This window comes from Rana temporaria, chromosome 6 (assembly GCF_905171775.1).
Source record: "Rana temporaria chromosome 6, aRanTem1.1, whole genome shotgun sequence".
Lineage (NCBI taxonomy): Eukaryota > Metazoa > Chordata > Amphibia > Anura > Ranidae > Rana > Rana temporaria.
Genome location: NC_053494.1, coordinates 172,983,791 through 172,999,837, shown reverse-complemented (window position 1 = coordinate 172,999,837; position 16,047 = coordinate 172,983,791). Strand labels below are relative to the sequence as shown.

Below are 16,047 nucleotides of genomic sequence, written 5' to 3'. Positions count from 1 at the left end.
TACATCCACCGGTGGTTGTCGCACGACATCTTCCTCGTCCTCGGACACCTCGCCCTCCGACCGGTCCTCTGTTGCACTGCACGGCACTTGTGGCCCCCCAGGAGAAGGAGATCTGGGAGCCGCAGACCCCAGGGGATGCCTGGATCGAACCTCTGCTGCACTCTTCTTTGCTTGGCCCCCCCTCCCCCCTTGCTCTGTGGCCTGGTCACTTGCTGCTCCTCACTACTGTCCTGGGCTTGCTGCCCCCGAGCCCCTGCTGCAGCTGCCGCGCGGATGGACGGCCCGCTGTCCCTGGACCCCCCTGTCCCTCGCCGGGCCTCTCCTTCTGAACCCACACTTGCGCTGGGTGCTGCTGGCCTGTGCTGCTGACTCCCTCTCCCCGGTGAGGACCGGGCGCAATCCTGACCGTAGGCCCCGCCTCCCGAGCTCCTCCGACTGCGAGGGTACCGTCCGAACTCCCCACCGGCCGACAGCTGCGACCGCTTCGCCGGCGGGGGCGACGGGTCTTCAGCTGGACTCCTTGCTGCCCTCCTGGATCACCCCGACACCTCGGGCGAGTAGCGCACCGGCGGCCGCGATTGCCGAGCGCGAGTCGCCGGTTCCATAGACCCTCCCGCCTGGTCCTCGATCAGCCCGCCGATCTGTGCCTCCAACCACTGGGGACCCCTCTCTGCTGCCCTGGCCCGTAGCCTAGCTAGCATTAGGTCTACCTGCGACATCTTGGTGTGAAGGAGCAGAGCAAAAAACTGCCTCCTTCCTATGTCTTCCCCCACGCTGCTGAGCCCTGTAGCTCCGCCCCCTCCTTAAATAAACTCCCCAGAGCCCGGGAAACTAATGCCCAGCCCCCTGCCTACCCCCTTTTCCTCCCCAACTAGTAACCCCTTGTGTCCCAAGCACCCGGTCATGTCCGCCCTGCACTATTCCTCTGCGCTTCATGCTCCGGGCTTCTCTCTTGCCTGATTGGACAGTTGGATCACGTGGCCACGCCCTGACGTAAATATACTGCATCGGCCGGGCGTACGTTTGTGAATTCGCGTATCTTGCTGATTTACATATTTCAACGCGTAAATCAGCATATACGCCCCTAGCGGTCAGCGGAAAAATGCAGTTACGATCCGACGGCGTAAGAGACTTACGCTGGTCAGGTCTAATAGAAATCTATGCGTAACTGATTCTATGAATCAGGCGCATTGATACGACCGGCCGGACTCAGAGATACGACGGCGTATCTGGAGATACGCCGTCGTATCTTCTCTCTAAATCTACCCCATACACTTGGAGAGTGCAGCTGCACTTTGCAAAGTGCACAGTCTATTTGCTTTTAGTAAATCATCCCCGTGACTATGTCACTAACCCTCTATTACTCATACCTCCCAACATTTTGAGATGGGAATGAGGGACACCTTCTAACAAACATATGTAGGCATATGACACACCCCCTGCCACACCCTCTTAAAGGAGAATTAACCACCAATTTAACACTGCTATTCCTTTATGCTGGCTTTTAAAGAGTAAAAATGCAGCAATTGATAAAATGGATGAAAGGTTTAGCACTGGGAAAAACTTTTTGAAAGATAAAATGTGCATTGTATATACAACTATATGGATTAGACAAAAAATGAGGGGGAAAGAGGGACAGAGGAATATTGCTCCAGGGACAGTCCCTCGAAATCCAGGACAGTTGGGAGCGATGTATTAGTCTCTCCAGAGGAACACACAGAGAGAGTTCTGCAGACAGCAGAACAGGAAGTTCAGCTCACACAAGTCTTGACTGTTTCTGATCTAGGAAGTGAAGACAGATCTCCTCAGCAGAGACACAGCAGAAACAAAACAGTGCATCTAACGTTTCCCCACTAATTTAAAACTTAAATAAATGCATTTAAAATGGCTGGTTAAATCGGAGTTCCACCCAAAAATTTAACTTTTGCTTTAAGTACTGGTGACCCCCTAACATGCCACATTTGGCATGTCATTTTTTTGGAAGAGGAGCGGGTACTCTGTTTTTACAGGTGCCCAGCTCCCACTTTCTCCCCTGGCTTTGCGGCACCGGAAGGAAGTTCATCTCTCCCCCTCCCTCCTGGCATTCTTCTGGGACACATCACAGATCCCAGAAGATTACCTTGCAATTTACAGCGCGCAGGGCGGCTCGCGCATGTGCTATGGGCACCCGGCTGTGAAGCCACAGCCGGGTGCCCACAGAATGCCAGCGCCTCAGAGAGGAGGGGGGGAGCAAGGCTTCCTGCACCCGCATCACTGGACCGTGGGACAGGTGAGTGTCTGATTATTAAGTCAGCAGCTACACTTTTTGGAACTCCACTTTAACTTATGAGTGAGTGAGTGAGTAACTTATATAGCGCTACAAATGCGAACTAAATCGCCTCAATGCGCTGTAACCAATGTGGTCGTCCAACCATGCTAGATGAGTTTTTTTCTGAAGGCCCGATTGATTTTCCTCCAACCGAATGTCTGCGGGTAGAGCGCTCCATAACCGAGGTCCTTGGACAGCGAATCTTCGTTCTCCTTTCATTTTGTAGCGAGATTTGGGGATGTGGAGGAGGTTCTGATTATTTCGGAGGACCCGATCTAAATGTATCAGTTTGTGTAATTTTTTCATATTTTAGGTCATATTTTGGGATGGAGCGGCACGAGTACACACATTTAATTATATTTATTTTGTCTAGGTTATGCATATATTACAGACTGGAGGCTTAAAGGAATAGTGCGCGTCAGGAAATACGATGGAGGAGAGATGACAATTATTCGTAGAGGAATCAATAATATTGCACATATAAAATCATTTGATGCCAGTATCCAAATAGGTAAGGCAATTTATATTGGCTGAAATTAACCTGATAACAGGGCATGTCAAAAATCGAAGAACATCCAATACCGATAACCAAGAGAACAAAATAATGTTTCTATAATGGTCTGTCAGTGACCATTTTAATATTACACGGGGAGATTTACTAAAACTGGAGCATGCAAAATCTGGTACAGCTGTGCATAGTAACCAATCAGCTTCCAGGTTTTATTTGTCGAAGCTTAAAGTGATTTTAAAGTCTAATTTAAAAAAAAAAAAACAACAAACATGTTAAACTTACCAGCTCTGTTGCAATAGTTTTGCACAGAGCAGTGGGGTTCCTCCTTTTCTCGGGTCCCTGTTTGCTGCTTCTGGTCCCTCCCTTCTATCCAGTGCCCCCACAGCAAGCAGCTTGCTATGGGGGCACCAGAGTCGAGATGCAGCTCCATGTGTCCATTCAGACACAGAGCTGCCGTTTGGCCCCACCCCCTCTCTCTCCTGATTGTCTAATTGACTTTGACAGCAGTGGGAGCCAATGGCGCCGCTGCTGTGTCTCAGCCAATCAGGAGGGAAGCCCTGTACACACGGGCCATAATCTCGTCAGGAAAAAACCCTTGTTTTTCCTGACGAGATTCTTGGCAAGAATCTCTTGCCGCTCAAGTGTACAGACTCTCCTTTCAAAAGAACAGCGGTTCTCTTGAAAGGCAAGAACGCGGTGATGTCATCGCGTACCATGAGCATGCGCTCGTCAAATTCGATGCCGTCGCCGCCATCTTGCTGCACCCTACCTATGCCTAGGAAGCTACCGCGCATGCGCCAAAGTCATTTTGAGCATGCGCGGGTTTCCGCGGCGCCAGGTAAGTATACACACTCTCTGGTTTCTTGGCAGGAAAACTGCAGAGAATCGCACGACGAGAAAATAGAGAACATGTTCTCTATTTTTCTCGTTTAGATTCTGGGCAGTTTTCTTGTCGAGAAACCTGAAAGCCTCGTACACACGCTTGGTATACTCAGCAAGAAAGCTCTGCCACCAGTTTTCTTGCTGGTTCTTGCCGTGTAAAACGAGCGTGTGTACGAGGCTGGAGAGTCAGGGATGGCCTGTACAGAGCGGGGGCTCAGGTAAGTATTAGAGGGGCTGCTACACACAGAAGGCTTTTTATCTTAAAGGGTCACTAAAGGATTTTTTTTTTTAACTAAATAGCTTCCTTTACCTTACTGCAGTCCTGGTTTCATGTCCTCATTGTTCCTTTTTGCTTTGATGTTGCTGTAATTCCTCTCTGTTCTGGACACTTCCTGGTTGTCTGTTTCCTGATCACCACAGTACTGGGAGATTTCTCAGGCCCCGTACACACGACGCAGAATTCAGCCAGAAACTCGGTTCAGAGCTGAATTCTGCCGAGAAACCCGGCCGTGTGTACACTTTCGGCCGAGGAAGCTGACGAGGACCTCGGCGAGGAAATAGAGAACATGTTCTCTATTTCCTCGTTGTTCAATGGCAAAAGTCGGCCCGCCGAGTTCCTCGGCGGCTTCCACACTGAACTCGACGAGGAACTCGATGTGTTTGGCACGTCGAGTTCCTCGGTCGTGTGTACGGGGCCTCACTGTGGTGACTAATCAAGGAGGTGTGATTACTGTGTGTCTAAAACTTCTCAGCACCAATCAGTTTCATTTTGCAAAACCTTCACTGCCCTCTATTGGCTCTCTGTCTCTGTACATCAGAGAACCAGGAAACAACAGCAAAAACAAAACTAAACTGTAGGTACATTATATGATTGGTTTTTATCTATTTTTAATCATTTTTAAAAGCAATCAGTTAACTTTTATGTCTCTATACCCTGTAAACAGTCATTTCAGCAAAAAAAATGTTTTCCTTTAGTGACCCTTTAAGGCATAGAATACCTTAAGATAAAAATCCTTCTGCCTTTACAACTCCTTTAATTGAACAAGCTGAAGCTAGAAGCTGATTGGCCACAATGCACAAATGCACCAGTTTCGAAATGCTCCAGTTTTGGTAAATTTCTCCCACAGTGTATGGAAAATTCGCTCAGGGTTCTACCATGTTAAATATTTGTCTGCAGCATCCAAACACAAAGTAGGTCTAATTCTCCTGCAACTTGGCTGCTTTTTGCAAGTGCTGGAGATTTAAATGAAAGATACTCAGAAATGAAACTATTAGGCCCCTTTCACACTGGGGCGTCGGCGGTAGTGTCGTCGTATTTTAACCCCCGCTAGCGGCCGAAAAAGGGTTAAAACCACCCGCAAAGTGCCGCTGCAGCAGCGCTTTGCCGGCGGTATAGCTGCCGTGCCCATTGATTTCAATGGGCAGAAGCGGTGGAGGAGCGGTATACACACCGCTCCTTCACCACTCCAAAGATGCTTCTAGCAGGATTTTTTTTAGGGTCCTGCCAGCGCACCACTTCAGTGTGAAAGCCCTCGGGTACAAGCTTTCATTTCAGAACAGGTTTCCTTTAAAGCAGAGTGGGTTGAAGATAAACAGCAGCTTATTCACTGGGGAAGAACCTGGGCAGTGGTTCCTACAGGAGTAAGTGCTACATGTTAAACAACTGTACTGTATACACATTTTCATATATATTTTTTTTTTTTTTGAGAATAAAAATAAAGCTAGCTACAGTGTATTTTGCCTGTAGGTCTGTTTAATATTGGTAACAATATAATTAACTTTGGCCTATAAATAATAATAGATTTTTGTTTATCTCAGGTTCAAATCCCTGCAATAGACCAACGAATCCAAATGGAGATTGTAGTCATTTTTGTTTCCCAGCTCCTAACTATCAGCGGGTGTGCGGCTGTCCCTATGGGTGGAAGCTGAGTTCTGGGCAGGCCATCTGTGTGGAGGATCCATCAAATGAACCCCCAACATTGCAGTGTGGACAGTATTCATTTGCCTGTGCCAACGGCAAGTGTGTACCAGGTTATTATCGCTGTGACGGGGTTGACGACTGTCATGACAATAGTGATGAGCAAGGCTGCGGATCACCAAGTAAGTAACAGACTGTGTAATAATCAATACAAATTTGAATCGTGGTCCTTTTTTTTATTAATCAAACCCCATAGCAACCAATCTAAATTCATGTTTCATATTTTGTGCATTTTTAAACGGTGTCCAAAAAAGCCTTTATTTGATGCATCCCAGAAACATTTTGAATGCCAACAATCACAAAAGTAGGGAAAGGTTAGAAATTCAAGGACATTTCGGCACCCGAGAGCCGAGAGATAGATCGGCTTTGGGTGCCGACATCGCGGGCGCCCTGGACAGGTAAGTGTCCTTCTTTTAAAAGTCAACAGCTGCAGTATTTGTAAAAAAAATAAAATACTTATATACTTATACTTAAAAAAAAAAAAAAAAAAAAAAGGCGGCCCCCCGATTTAAGTGAAATAAAAATGTAATAAAGATTTAACACGAATCATTAAAAGATATAGAACATCTCGTTCTTAATCATTCAGTAAAAAAATATTAAAATAAAATTGAACTAAAGTCATTATAATTTTCGTTTAGGAAGACTTGAACGCATGGCAACCCATTGTCACATTAATCAGTGTCAGTCCTTGTTTCTTCTTGCAGATATCACATGTTCCTCCAGAGCCTTCAGATGCCGTAATGGGCAATGCATTCCTCAGAACTGGCGCTGTGATAAACACAATGACTGTCTCGATGGCAGCGATGAGCAGAGCTGTCCTACCCAGGGTCCTCAATCGTGTCCTGGCAGCTACTTCACCTGCGATAATAACCACTGCATCCCTCGCACATGGCGCTGTGATACCGATAATGATTGTGGAGATGGATCCGATGAGGTGAACTGCAGTAAGTACCCATTTTCCAGTATGACCTTAGCTCTGGAGAGCCCAAAGTTCCCTTGATTCATGAGCAAAAATGGATCCGGATAGCGGCACTCCAAGAAAATCCCTCTATTGAAGATTCAGGCCATACAAAAACAGGATAAAATGCAAACCACTAATGCGTTTCACAATGCTCTCACTGGTGCTTAATCATAGCTATGATTAAGCACCAGTAAGGGCAGTGTGAAACGCATTAGAAGTGTTCACTCTCCACTTTTAATAAATCAGCCCCAATATAGCTTCTGTACGATTTCAGGAACATGTTGTAGAAAAACACATTTGAGGTGAACGGGTCTGAAGCAGGAATGAACTTAGTTTCTATGATTCAACAGGGGAATTCATAGAGGGTGTTGTAAACATCCTTTTGAATTATGTAGGGCCACTGCACCAACATTGTTGGTACTTGTGCCCAATTAATGTACTGTACCTATCAGAGAAAGGTACTTGAATTTGCTGGAGCTTGGCGCTGAGGTTGAAATGTCCGTCCCTCAGTGCACTCGCTTCCCAGCAGCCACTGTGCTTTCACACAGACAAACGCATGACTGAGGAGATTTGTAGTTTGGGGGGCAATGCCTGATTGGGAGATAAAAGACTAGTTCCCCATCAGGTTCACCTTGCTGTTGATTGACAGCACATGGCAGTGGGTGGATCCATAATCATTATTCAGACCAATAGTAGCTTTCAAAACTGCCCACTACCACTACCTGTCTATCTAAAGCAAAGTGGACCTGATGAGGAGCTAGTCTTATAGTTCCTATCAGCGGGTGCTTTGGTAGACTAATGCCCAGTACACACGATCAGAATTTCCGATGGCCTAAAATCCGATGGAATTTTTCGTCGGAAATCCATTCAAGCTGTCTTCGATAAACGCTGTCAGACCAAATTCCGACTGTCCAAAACGCGGTGACGTAAAACACCACGACGAGCCGAGAAAAATGAAGTTCAATGCTTCCGAGCATGTGTCGTCTTGATTCTGAGCATGCGTGGGTTTTTTCTCCGTCGGAGTTGCACACAGACGGTAGGAATTTCCTATCGTTTTTTTTTTTTCCATTGGAAAGAAATAAAACATGTTCTATTTCTAAACACCGACAGAAAAAAAGTCTGATGGGCCCCACACACAATTGGCATTTAACGATTTAACAATAAAAGGTGCATTTGACCTGCTTTGCTTGCAGTTCAGACTCAATAGGACATGCTTCATCTAAAGCAGGGGTCTCCAAACTGCGGTCCGTGGGGCAGATGTGGCCCTTTCCTTCCCTTTATCCGGCCCTTGGTGCACTTTTCCTCTCACGACACTATTCCTTCCATTGACACCAACAATGGGGCAATATTCCTGCTACTGACATTAGCAATGGGTCACTATTTCTCCCATTGATGACAATGATGGGGCCCTATTCCTCAAACTGACACCAACGATGGAGCGCTATTCCTCCCACTGGGACCAATGATGGGACACTATTACTCCCACTGAGACCAATGATGGGGCACTATTCCTCACACTGATACTAATGATAGGGCACTATTCCTCACACTGATACTAATGCTGGGGGCACTATTCCTCCCGCTGACATCAATGATGAGGCACTACTGTATTCCTTTCATGGATACAAATATTGGGGGAGCTATTCCTCCCACTGAGACCAATAATAAAGTCAATTTTCTCCCACTGATACTAATGATGGGGCACTGTTCCTCCCACTGACACCAATGATGGGGCACTATTTCTCCCACTGATACTAATGATGGGGCACTGTTCCTCCCACTGACACCAATGATGGGGCACTTTTTCTCCCGCTGACATCAGTGATATGACACTATTCCTCCCCCTGATACCAAAGATGCATTGTGCCAAATGCCAGGATAATTTCTACTCCCAATGGCCACAGTCTGGCCCCCGTAAAGTTTGGAGGACAGTATACTGGCCCTTTGTTTAGAAAGTTTGGAGACCCCTGCTCTAAAGTAAGGCCCCGTACACACGGCCGAGGAACTCGACGTGCCAAACACGTCGAGTTCCTCGTCGAGTTCAGGGATGAAGCCGCCGAGGAGCTCGGCGGGCCGCCTTCTCCCATAGAACAACGAGAAAATAGAGAACATGTTCTCTATTTTCTCGACGAGTTCCTCGGCGGCTCCATCGGGCCAAAAGTGTACAGACGACAGAGTTTCTCGGCAGAATCCGGCTCTGACCGAGTTTCTCGCCGAATTCTGCCGAGAAACTCTGTCGTGTGTACGAGGCCTCACACAGCACTTCACATATCAAAGCAAAACAGCCTCTGTAATATGTGCCCTGCCCAATTACAGTCGTTTTAATGGCAATTTACTGCTCTGCATTTGATGTGCACTCCAAATGTGCATCAAATATAGGAAAGCAATACCCACTGATGTGAGCTTTACATGCCCTTGATATACTGTAGGTGGCTGTTAGAAGGTTATACAAAAAATGACTGATACCTGCTTCAGGTTTTTTTATGGCAACTGTGCATTTCTAAGTCTCCATTTGTATTAGACACTCTTAACACGGTTACAATAATCGGCACTGAATATTATATGATGTGTGTAATGATTGCAGATATTAGCAGCACCTGTGAGCCAGGGCAGTTCCAGTGTCCAGATCATCGCTGCATTGACCCATCGTACGCCTGTGACGGAGACAAAGACTGTGTGGATGGTTCTGATGAGCAAGATTGCAGTAAGTATTCATTAATATGCTTAAAGCTATGTTTAACCCAAGAGCAAGCCTTTATTATATTGCAGCGTATCAACTCTTAATGCCCCTTTCACATTAGCGGACCGTTCGTCCGTTTATTACAAGTCCGTTTACGGACTTGTAATGCATCCCTATGGGATTGCGTCCGTAAGCGGATGGAGCATCCGCTAACGTCCGCAACCATCCGCGTCCGTCAGGATCCGGTTTTTCGGACGGAAGAAAACCCTATTTTTCTTCCGTCCGGCGGAACGGATCGGATGAAGACGGACAGACGGTCCGTCTTCATCCGATTCCCCATAGGGGAGAGCGGAGGAGAGACAGGGCGGTCTCTGCACTGTGTGCGGGGACCGCCCTGTCCGCCGACAGCTCAGCGGGGATCCCCGCTGAGCCGACGGACACACACGGAGCGAACACAAAAACGGTCCGCTCCGCGTGAAAGAGGCCTAAGCCTTGTACACACGATCGAATATCTGATGGAATCTAATCCGATGGATTTTTTCGTCGAATATCCGATAAAACTGACTTTCATCAGTCTTGCTTACACACCATCAGTCAAAAATCTGACTGTGCCAAAACGCGGTGACGTAAAACACTACGACGTGTTGTGAAAAATGAAGTTCAATGCTTCCGAGCATGCGTCAACTTGATTCTGAGCATGGATGGATTTTTGACCGATGGAGTTCCACACAGACGATCATTTTTTTCTATCTAGCCTATGCTTTCCATATACATTTTTTATTAAAAAATGTGCATTCCACCCGTCACAATCTCTTTGAAGTCTAAGTTTACCAAAAAAAAATATAAATACAAGTTAAGCACAAGGTGCATTGCTTACCTCAGTGTGATGTGTCCCTTGTGCTTCTGTCTCTTCCTCCTCTAATGCCCCCCCCCCCCCCCAACACCCCTCAGCCACAGTAATCTTCTGGTGTGGCATTGCTAATCAAACTAAGAAGCTGTCGCACATACACATCAAGAGTGCTTGGCTATGCTGACGCTTTCCACCCCCCTCCATTCATAGATCACGTTTCATTCATTGAAGTTGTAGTGCGACTTCTATGAATGGTGGAACTGAGTGGAAATGACAGTCATAGTTGGGCACTCAAGATGAGTGTGACAGCTCAACAGTTTTTTCATACCCCTGTTGCACCACACTGAAGGTGAATTATATCCCTTGTGCTTATTTTTTTTTAAGTAAACTTAGGCTTTAAAGTAAACCATATTATAATGGCAAGGACTAATATTGTTCTTTTCTTGCTTAGTTTACAACTGCACGTCTTCCCAGTTTTCATGTGCAAGCGGTAACCAGTGCATCAATTTCTACTACCAATGTGATGGCGTCTTTGACTGTAATGACCACTCTGATGAAGCCAACTGTCGTAAGTAAATAAATCACATATGGTAATTAAAATTGTAACAAATTCTCAGTGATTTGGCTCAGATTTGAAAATGTGGGGGAAAAAAATTAAGTGTATTTCATTTCTCAAACTGTAAACTTATTAAAATAAAATAAAAAAATCAATAAATGGACAGGGAATTTTTTGATAGGTTGAGCTTTATGGAAGAATAAGTCCACTGAAAAAAAGGTAGCTGACGGAAGTTCCTATTCAAACACCAACAGTTACATAGTTACATAGTTAGTCAGGTTGAAAAAAGACACAAGTCCATCCAGTTCAACCACAAAAAATAAAAAAACAAAAATAAGAAACACAGTAAAATCCTATACACCCAACTCCATTACCACAGTTGATCCAGAGGAAGGCAAAAAACCCCAGCAGAGCATGATCCAATTTGCTACAGCAGGGGAAAAAATTCCTTCCTGATCCCCCGAGAGGCAATCGGATTTACCCTGGATCAACTTTACCTACAAATCTTAATACTCAAGTTATATTCTGTACATTTAGGAAAGAATCCAGGCCTTTCTTAAAGCAATCTACTGAGCTGGCCAGAACCACCTCTGGAGGGAGTCTGTTCCACATTTTCACAGCTCTTACTGTGAAAAAACCTTTCCGTATTTGGAGGTGAAATCTTTTCCTCTAGACGTAAAGAGTGCCCCCTTGTCCTCAGTGTTGACCGTAAAGTGAATAACTCAACACCAAGTTCACTGTATGGACCTCTTATATATTTGTACATGTTGATCATATCCCCCCTTATTCTCCTCTTCTCAAGAGTGAATAAATTCAGTTCCTCTAATCTTTCCTCATAGCTGAGCTCCTCCATGCCTCTTATCAGTTTGGTTGCCCTTCTCTGCACTTTCTCCAGTTCTCCGATGTCCTTTTTGAGAACTGGTGCCCAAAACTGAACTGCATATTCCAGATGAGGTCTTACTAATGATTTGTACAGGGGCAAAATTATATCTCTGTCTCTGGAGTCCATACCTCTCTTAATACAAGAAAGGACTTTGCTCGCTTTGGAAACCGCAGCTTGGCATTGCATGCCATTATTGAGCTTATGATCAACTAAAACCCCCAGATCCTTCTCCACTACAGATCCCCCCAGTTGTACTCCCCCTAGTATGTATGATGCATGCATATTCTTAGCCCCCAAGTGCATAATTTTACATTTATCTACATTAAACCTCATCTGCCACTTAGTCGCCCAATTAGACAGAGCATTGAGGTCGGCTTGTAAATTGGAGACATCCTGTAAGGACGTTATTCCACTGCATAGCTTGGTGTCATCTGCAAAGACAGAAATGTTACTTTTGATCTCAGACCCAATATCATTTATAAATATATTGAAAAGTAAGGGTCCCAGCTATGCAATATAAGATAAGTTCATGCCTAATGTAATACAAATGGGCTTTAAATAAGAAGTGACCAACTTTTGTTAGCCTATAAGCCACATAAAAAACACATTCTGGTGAGGTATATAGTCAAACCAATTTAACAAAGCAGTGCTAAATCCAGATTATATGCCAAATGCAGTAGCCCATAGCAACAAGTCAAATATTTTTTTTTAATCTGGTCCGATTTTATTCATTTTTAATGTTATCGCTTGCTATGGGTTACTTCAGTTTGCACAACCCTTTTCTAGTTTTGAATAAGTCCATAAGAGTGCAAAAACAGCCCTCAAAAACCCATGGCTAATAACAATTGTATCAAATATATAATGGGTCCATATAGTGAACTTGGTGTTGAGTTATTCACTTTACGGTCAACACTGAGGACAAGGGGGCACTCTTTATGTCTTTTTGTTTAGAGGAAAAGAGATTTCATCTCCAAATACGGAAAGGTTTCTTCACAGTAAGAGCTGTGAAAATGTGGAACAGACTCCCTCCAGAGGTGGTTCTGGCCAGCTCAGTAGATTGCTTTAAGAAAGGTCTGGATACTTTCCTAAATGTACAGAATATATAAAAACTGATTACTAAGATTTGTAGGTAAAGTTGATCCAGGGTAATCCGATTGCCTCTCTGGGATCAGGAAGGAATTTTTTCCCCTGCTGTAGCAAAATGGATCATGCTCTGCTGGGGTTTTTTGCCTTCCTCTGGATCAACTGTGGGTATGGAATTGGGTGTATGGTATTGTACTGTGTTTTTTTTTTTGTTTTTTTGTTTTTTTGTTTTTGTGGTTGGACTGGATGGACTTGTGTCTTTTTTCAACCTGACTAACTGTGTAACTATGTGATATTAAAGCAGAACTATACTTGCCTGTTCTCCAGCTATGATACCCCCTTAAGCTCCCCATCCCTGTTTCCTATTTGTTTACATGCAGCAAATATACATGCATCCCCTCTGGATTATACTTCTATTAACTACTGTGCATGTGTAAATACCTTTTCCCACACTGCCGATGTGTGGATCACGTGATTCCCCCTATGTTGGCTGACTGACATCACAAGGGAATCTCGGCCCCTCCCCCTTCTCTCCATAGATTGGCGAAAAAGAGCAGATGGGCATCACATGACCACACAGCTGGGGTATGAGAAAAGGTATTTAGCCTTTTTATTGAAAAAAAAAAAACACCCACATACACCGTAGTTAATGACAGCATAATACGGAGGGGATACGTGTAATTCACTATGTGACTTTACAAACACTTTAACTTGAGAGCCAGCTACCAAACAGCAAGTATGGGTGGGCATTAGTTGGGTGAGCCAGTTACTAAATAGCAGGTGTGGGTGGGCATTATCTGGTTGGCCATTTACCCAGCAGTAGGTGTGCGTGGGCTTTATTTGGTGAGCTAGTTACAAAATAGTAACTGTGGGTGGGTGGGTGTAAATTTGTGAGCCAGTTACCCATACCAGAAGTGAGTGGGCATTAATTGGTGAGCCTGTTACTAAATACCAGGTGTGGGCGGGCTTTAATTGGTGAACTGGGGACAAAATAGCAGTTGTGGGTGCAGGATAATTGGTAAACCATTTGCCAAACAGTCTGTTTTATAAAAATGTTTTTGTATTATTCCTTAATACTTTTTATTCAGGTTCTGGCAAGAGCTTACAAACCTGTAAGGGCTGTATACTGGATAGTTTTGTCTCTATAATTTTTTTACATTTTTATCCACTTTCTTTGGCCTCGTACACACGACCGAGAAACTCGACGGGCGAAACACATCGTTTTGCTCGTCGAGTTCCTTGTGAAGCCGTCGAGAACCTCGACAAGCCAATTTTCTCCATTCCCGTCAAGGAAATAGAGAACATGCTTTCTTTTTGGCTCGTCAAGTTTCTCGACAGTTTCCTCGACGAAAATGTACACACGACCGGTTTCCTTGGCAAAAAAATATCTCCCAGCAAGTTTCTTGCTGGATTTTGCCGAGAAACTCGGTCGTGTGTACGAGGCCTTAGCCCATAGTAAAAAAAAAAAGAACATGTAGGAAAGTAGGGACATTTTTTATTTTTATTAAAACAGTGTACCAAATGAAATTTGGCCATCAAAATAATTTCTTTCTATGCTTTCAGCAACAAGACCGGCAGGAATGTGCCATCAGCATGAATTCCAGTGTCAGTCCGATGGGTCTTGTATCCCATCACACTGGGAATGTGACAGACATCCGGACTGTGTTGACGCTTCAGATGAACATCACAGTTGCCCAGTAAGGACCTGCCCCCCCTCTAGCTTCCAGTGTGACAATGGAAACTGCATTTTTCGATCATGGATATGTGATGGAGACAATGATTGTCGTGACATGAGCGATGAGAAAGACTGCCCAACTCCACCTTTCCGCTGTCCCAGTTGGCAATGGCAGTGCCCAGGGCTTAGCATCTGTGTCAATATCAGTAAAGTATGTGATAACACACCAGACTGTCCCAATGGGGCAGACGAGTCTCCACTTTGCAGTAAGTATGTTCTTAGAAACCAAACTTCTACCATTGTTATGGTTTTTTACAGTCTGAAGGCTCTGCCAGTGTTTTCAACATCCTGGATTATCCCCAGGGGGAAAATGTTCTTAGATCTTTTTCTCTTACATGCTAAATTAAAGCTTAACTCAATGAAGATGTTCAAAATAACAGTAATGTAGTTATGTATTGTGAAGAAAATCATTAAATGTATTAGCAAAAATATGCAAAAAAACTAGTGTAAGCACTAGGTGTGTCTGAAAAGTTTGGTGAATGGTATCAGAAAACAAAGAACAACAAACAAAAAAACAGAAGATACAAACAAATTACCTTTATTGGCCTACAAAATAATCGCCATCTTTCACAACACACTTCTGGCAACTTTGGCAGCTTCTGGAAACTGTCAGCAAAGGCCTCTTCAGGAATCGATCACAGAACCGCTGTCGCATATTCTTGGATTGCTGCCACGTCTGCAAAACATGCGCCTTTCATGTCGCTTATCAGGCAGGGAATTTTTGGGTCATGGAGAAGATGATGAATGCGATTCCATCAGATACTGCTTGGATTCCGGATAGAACTGGTAGACTCGTCCCCTGTTATGATGGTTTGTAGAAAGAATGGATCCTGGTCACGCATGGTAATGAAATCTCCAGAGGGTTCCATCCCTTTTGCTTTCTGTTAGTCTTTCAGCTTGTGCGGCACAAACCGGGAACAGATCTTCCGCTTACCCAAACCTTTGCAGACGATGGTGCACACTGTGTCCTTGCTAATGCCCAATTCATACACCATCAATTGTAGTATCGTAGAGTCAGTCGCCAATCTTGTGCCAGCATTTGTCGCATTCACTCGATCATGTCTGGGGTTCTGCTTGACGACGGCCGACTCAAAGTGGCTTATCCTCAGTCATTTACTTCCCATTGCGAAAGCGTTGTAAAAACACAATTTCTGCTCACAGCTTCCTTCCTGTACACTTACACCGACATTTATTGCGTCTCCGTCAACTTTTTCCCCAAGTTGTAGCAGAATTTGATGTTCACTCATTGCTCCATGGCACTGTGACCCCACCTCTCACACTGACTAGTGCCTGCCCGCAGCAGGTTAACCCTGACCCTCACATGTACTCCACGGTAAGTGTCGCTTCCCAAAGCGTCTCTGGATACCCATGTGCAAGCGCACGCGCCTTGCACATGTACCGTTGAGATATCAGGCCATTAAGCAAACATTTTAGACACACCTTGCTTACACAGACATATCCCCGTTCTGTCACTGCGGGGAAGGATCGTGGGTGGCCGCCGGACATCAAGTGTGCCGGACACACTGATTGACTCCCCCGCTGGCCAATGGGAGCGCCAACAAAAGCGAGTTCCTGAGCCGACATACAGGTGTGGCAATTCGCAGGATCATGCCACCTTGC

General features: G+C 45.0%; 1 protein-coding gene across 2 annotated transcripts in view; it reads left to right on the top strand.

The window, feature by feature from the left end:
• The window catches only part of LRP2 (LDL receptor related protein 2), a 327,257-nt gene that overhangs the window by 128,582 nt on the left and 182,628 nt on the right, over positions 1-16,047 (top strand). For both annotated transcript variants that reach the window (XM_040357827.1, XM_040357826.1), the window contains exons 20-25: positions 2,682-2,819; positions 5,520-5,801; positions 6,384-6,623; positions 9,225-9,344; positions 10,622-10,738; positions 14,256-14,633. In XM_040357827.1, coding sequence (XP_040213761.1) covers positions 2,682-2,819; positions 5,520-5,801; positions 6,384-6,623; positions 9,225-9,344; positions 10,622-10,738; positions 14,256-14,633 — 1,275 coding nt within the window. The remainder of the gene's footprint in view (positions 1-2,681; positions 2,820-5,519; positions 5,802-6,383; positions 6,624-9,224; positions 9,345-10,621; positions 10,739-14,255; positions 14,634-16,047) is intronic.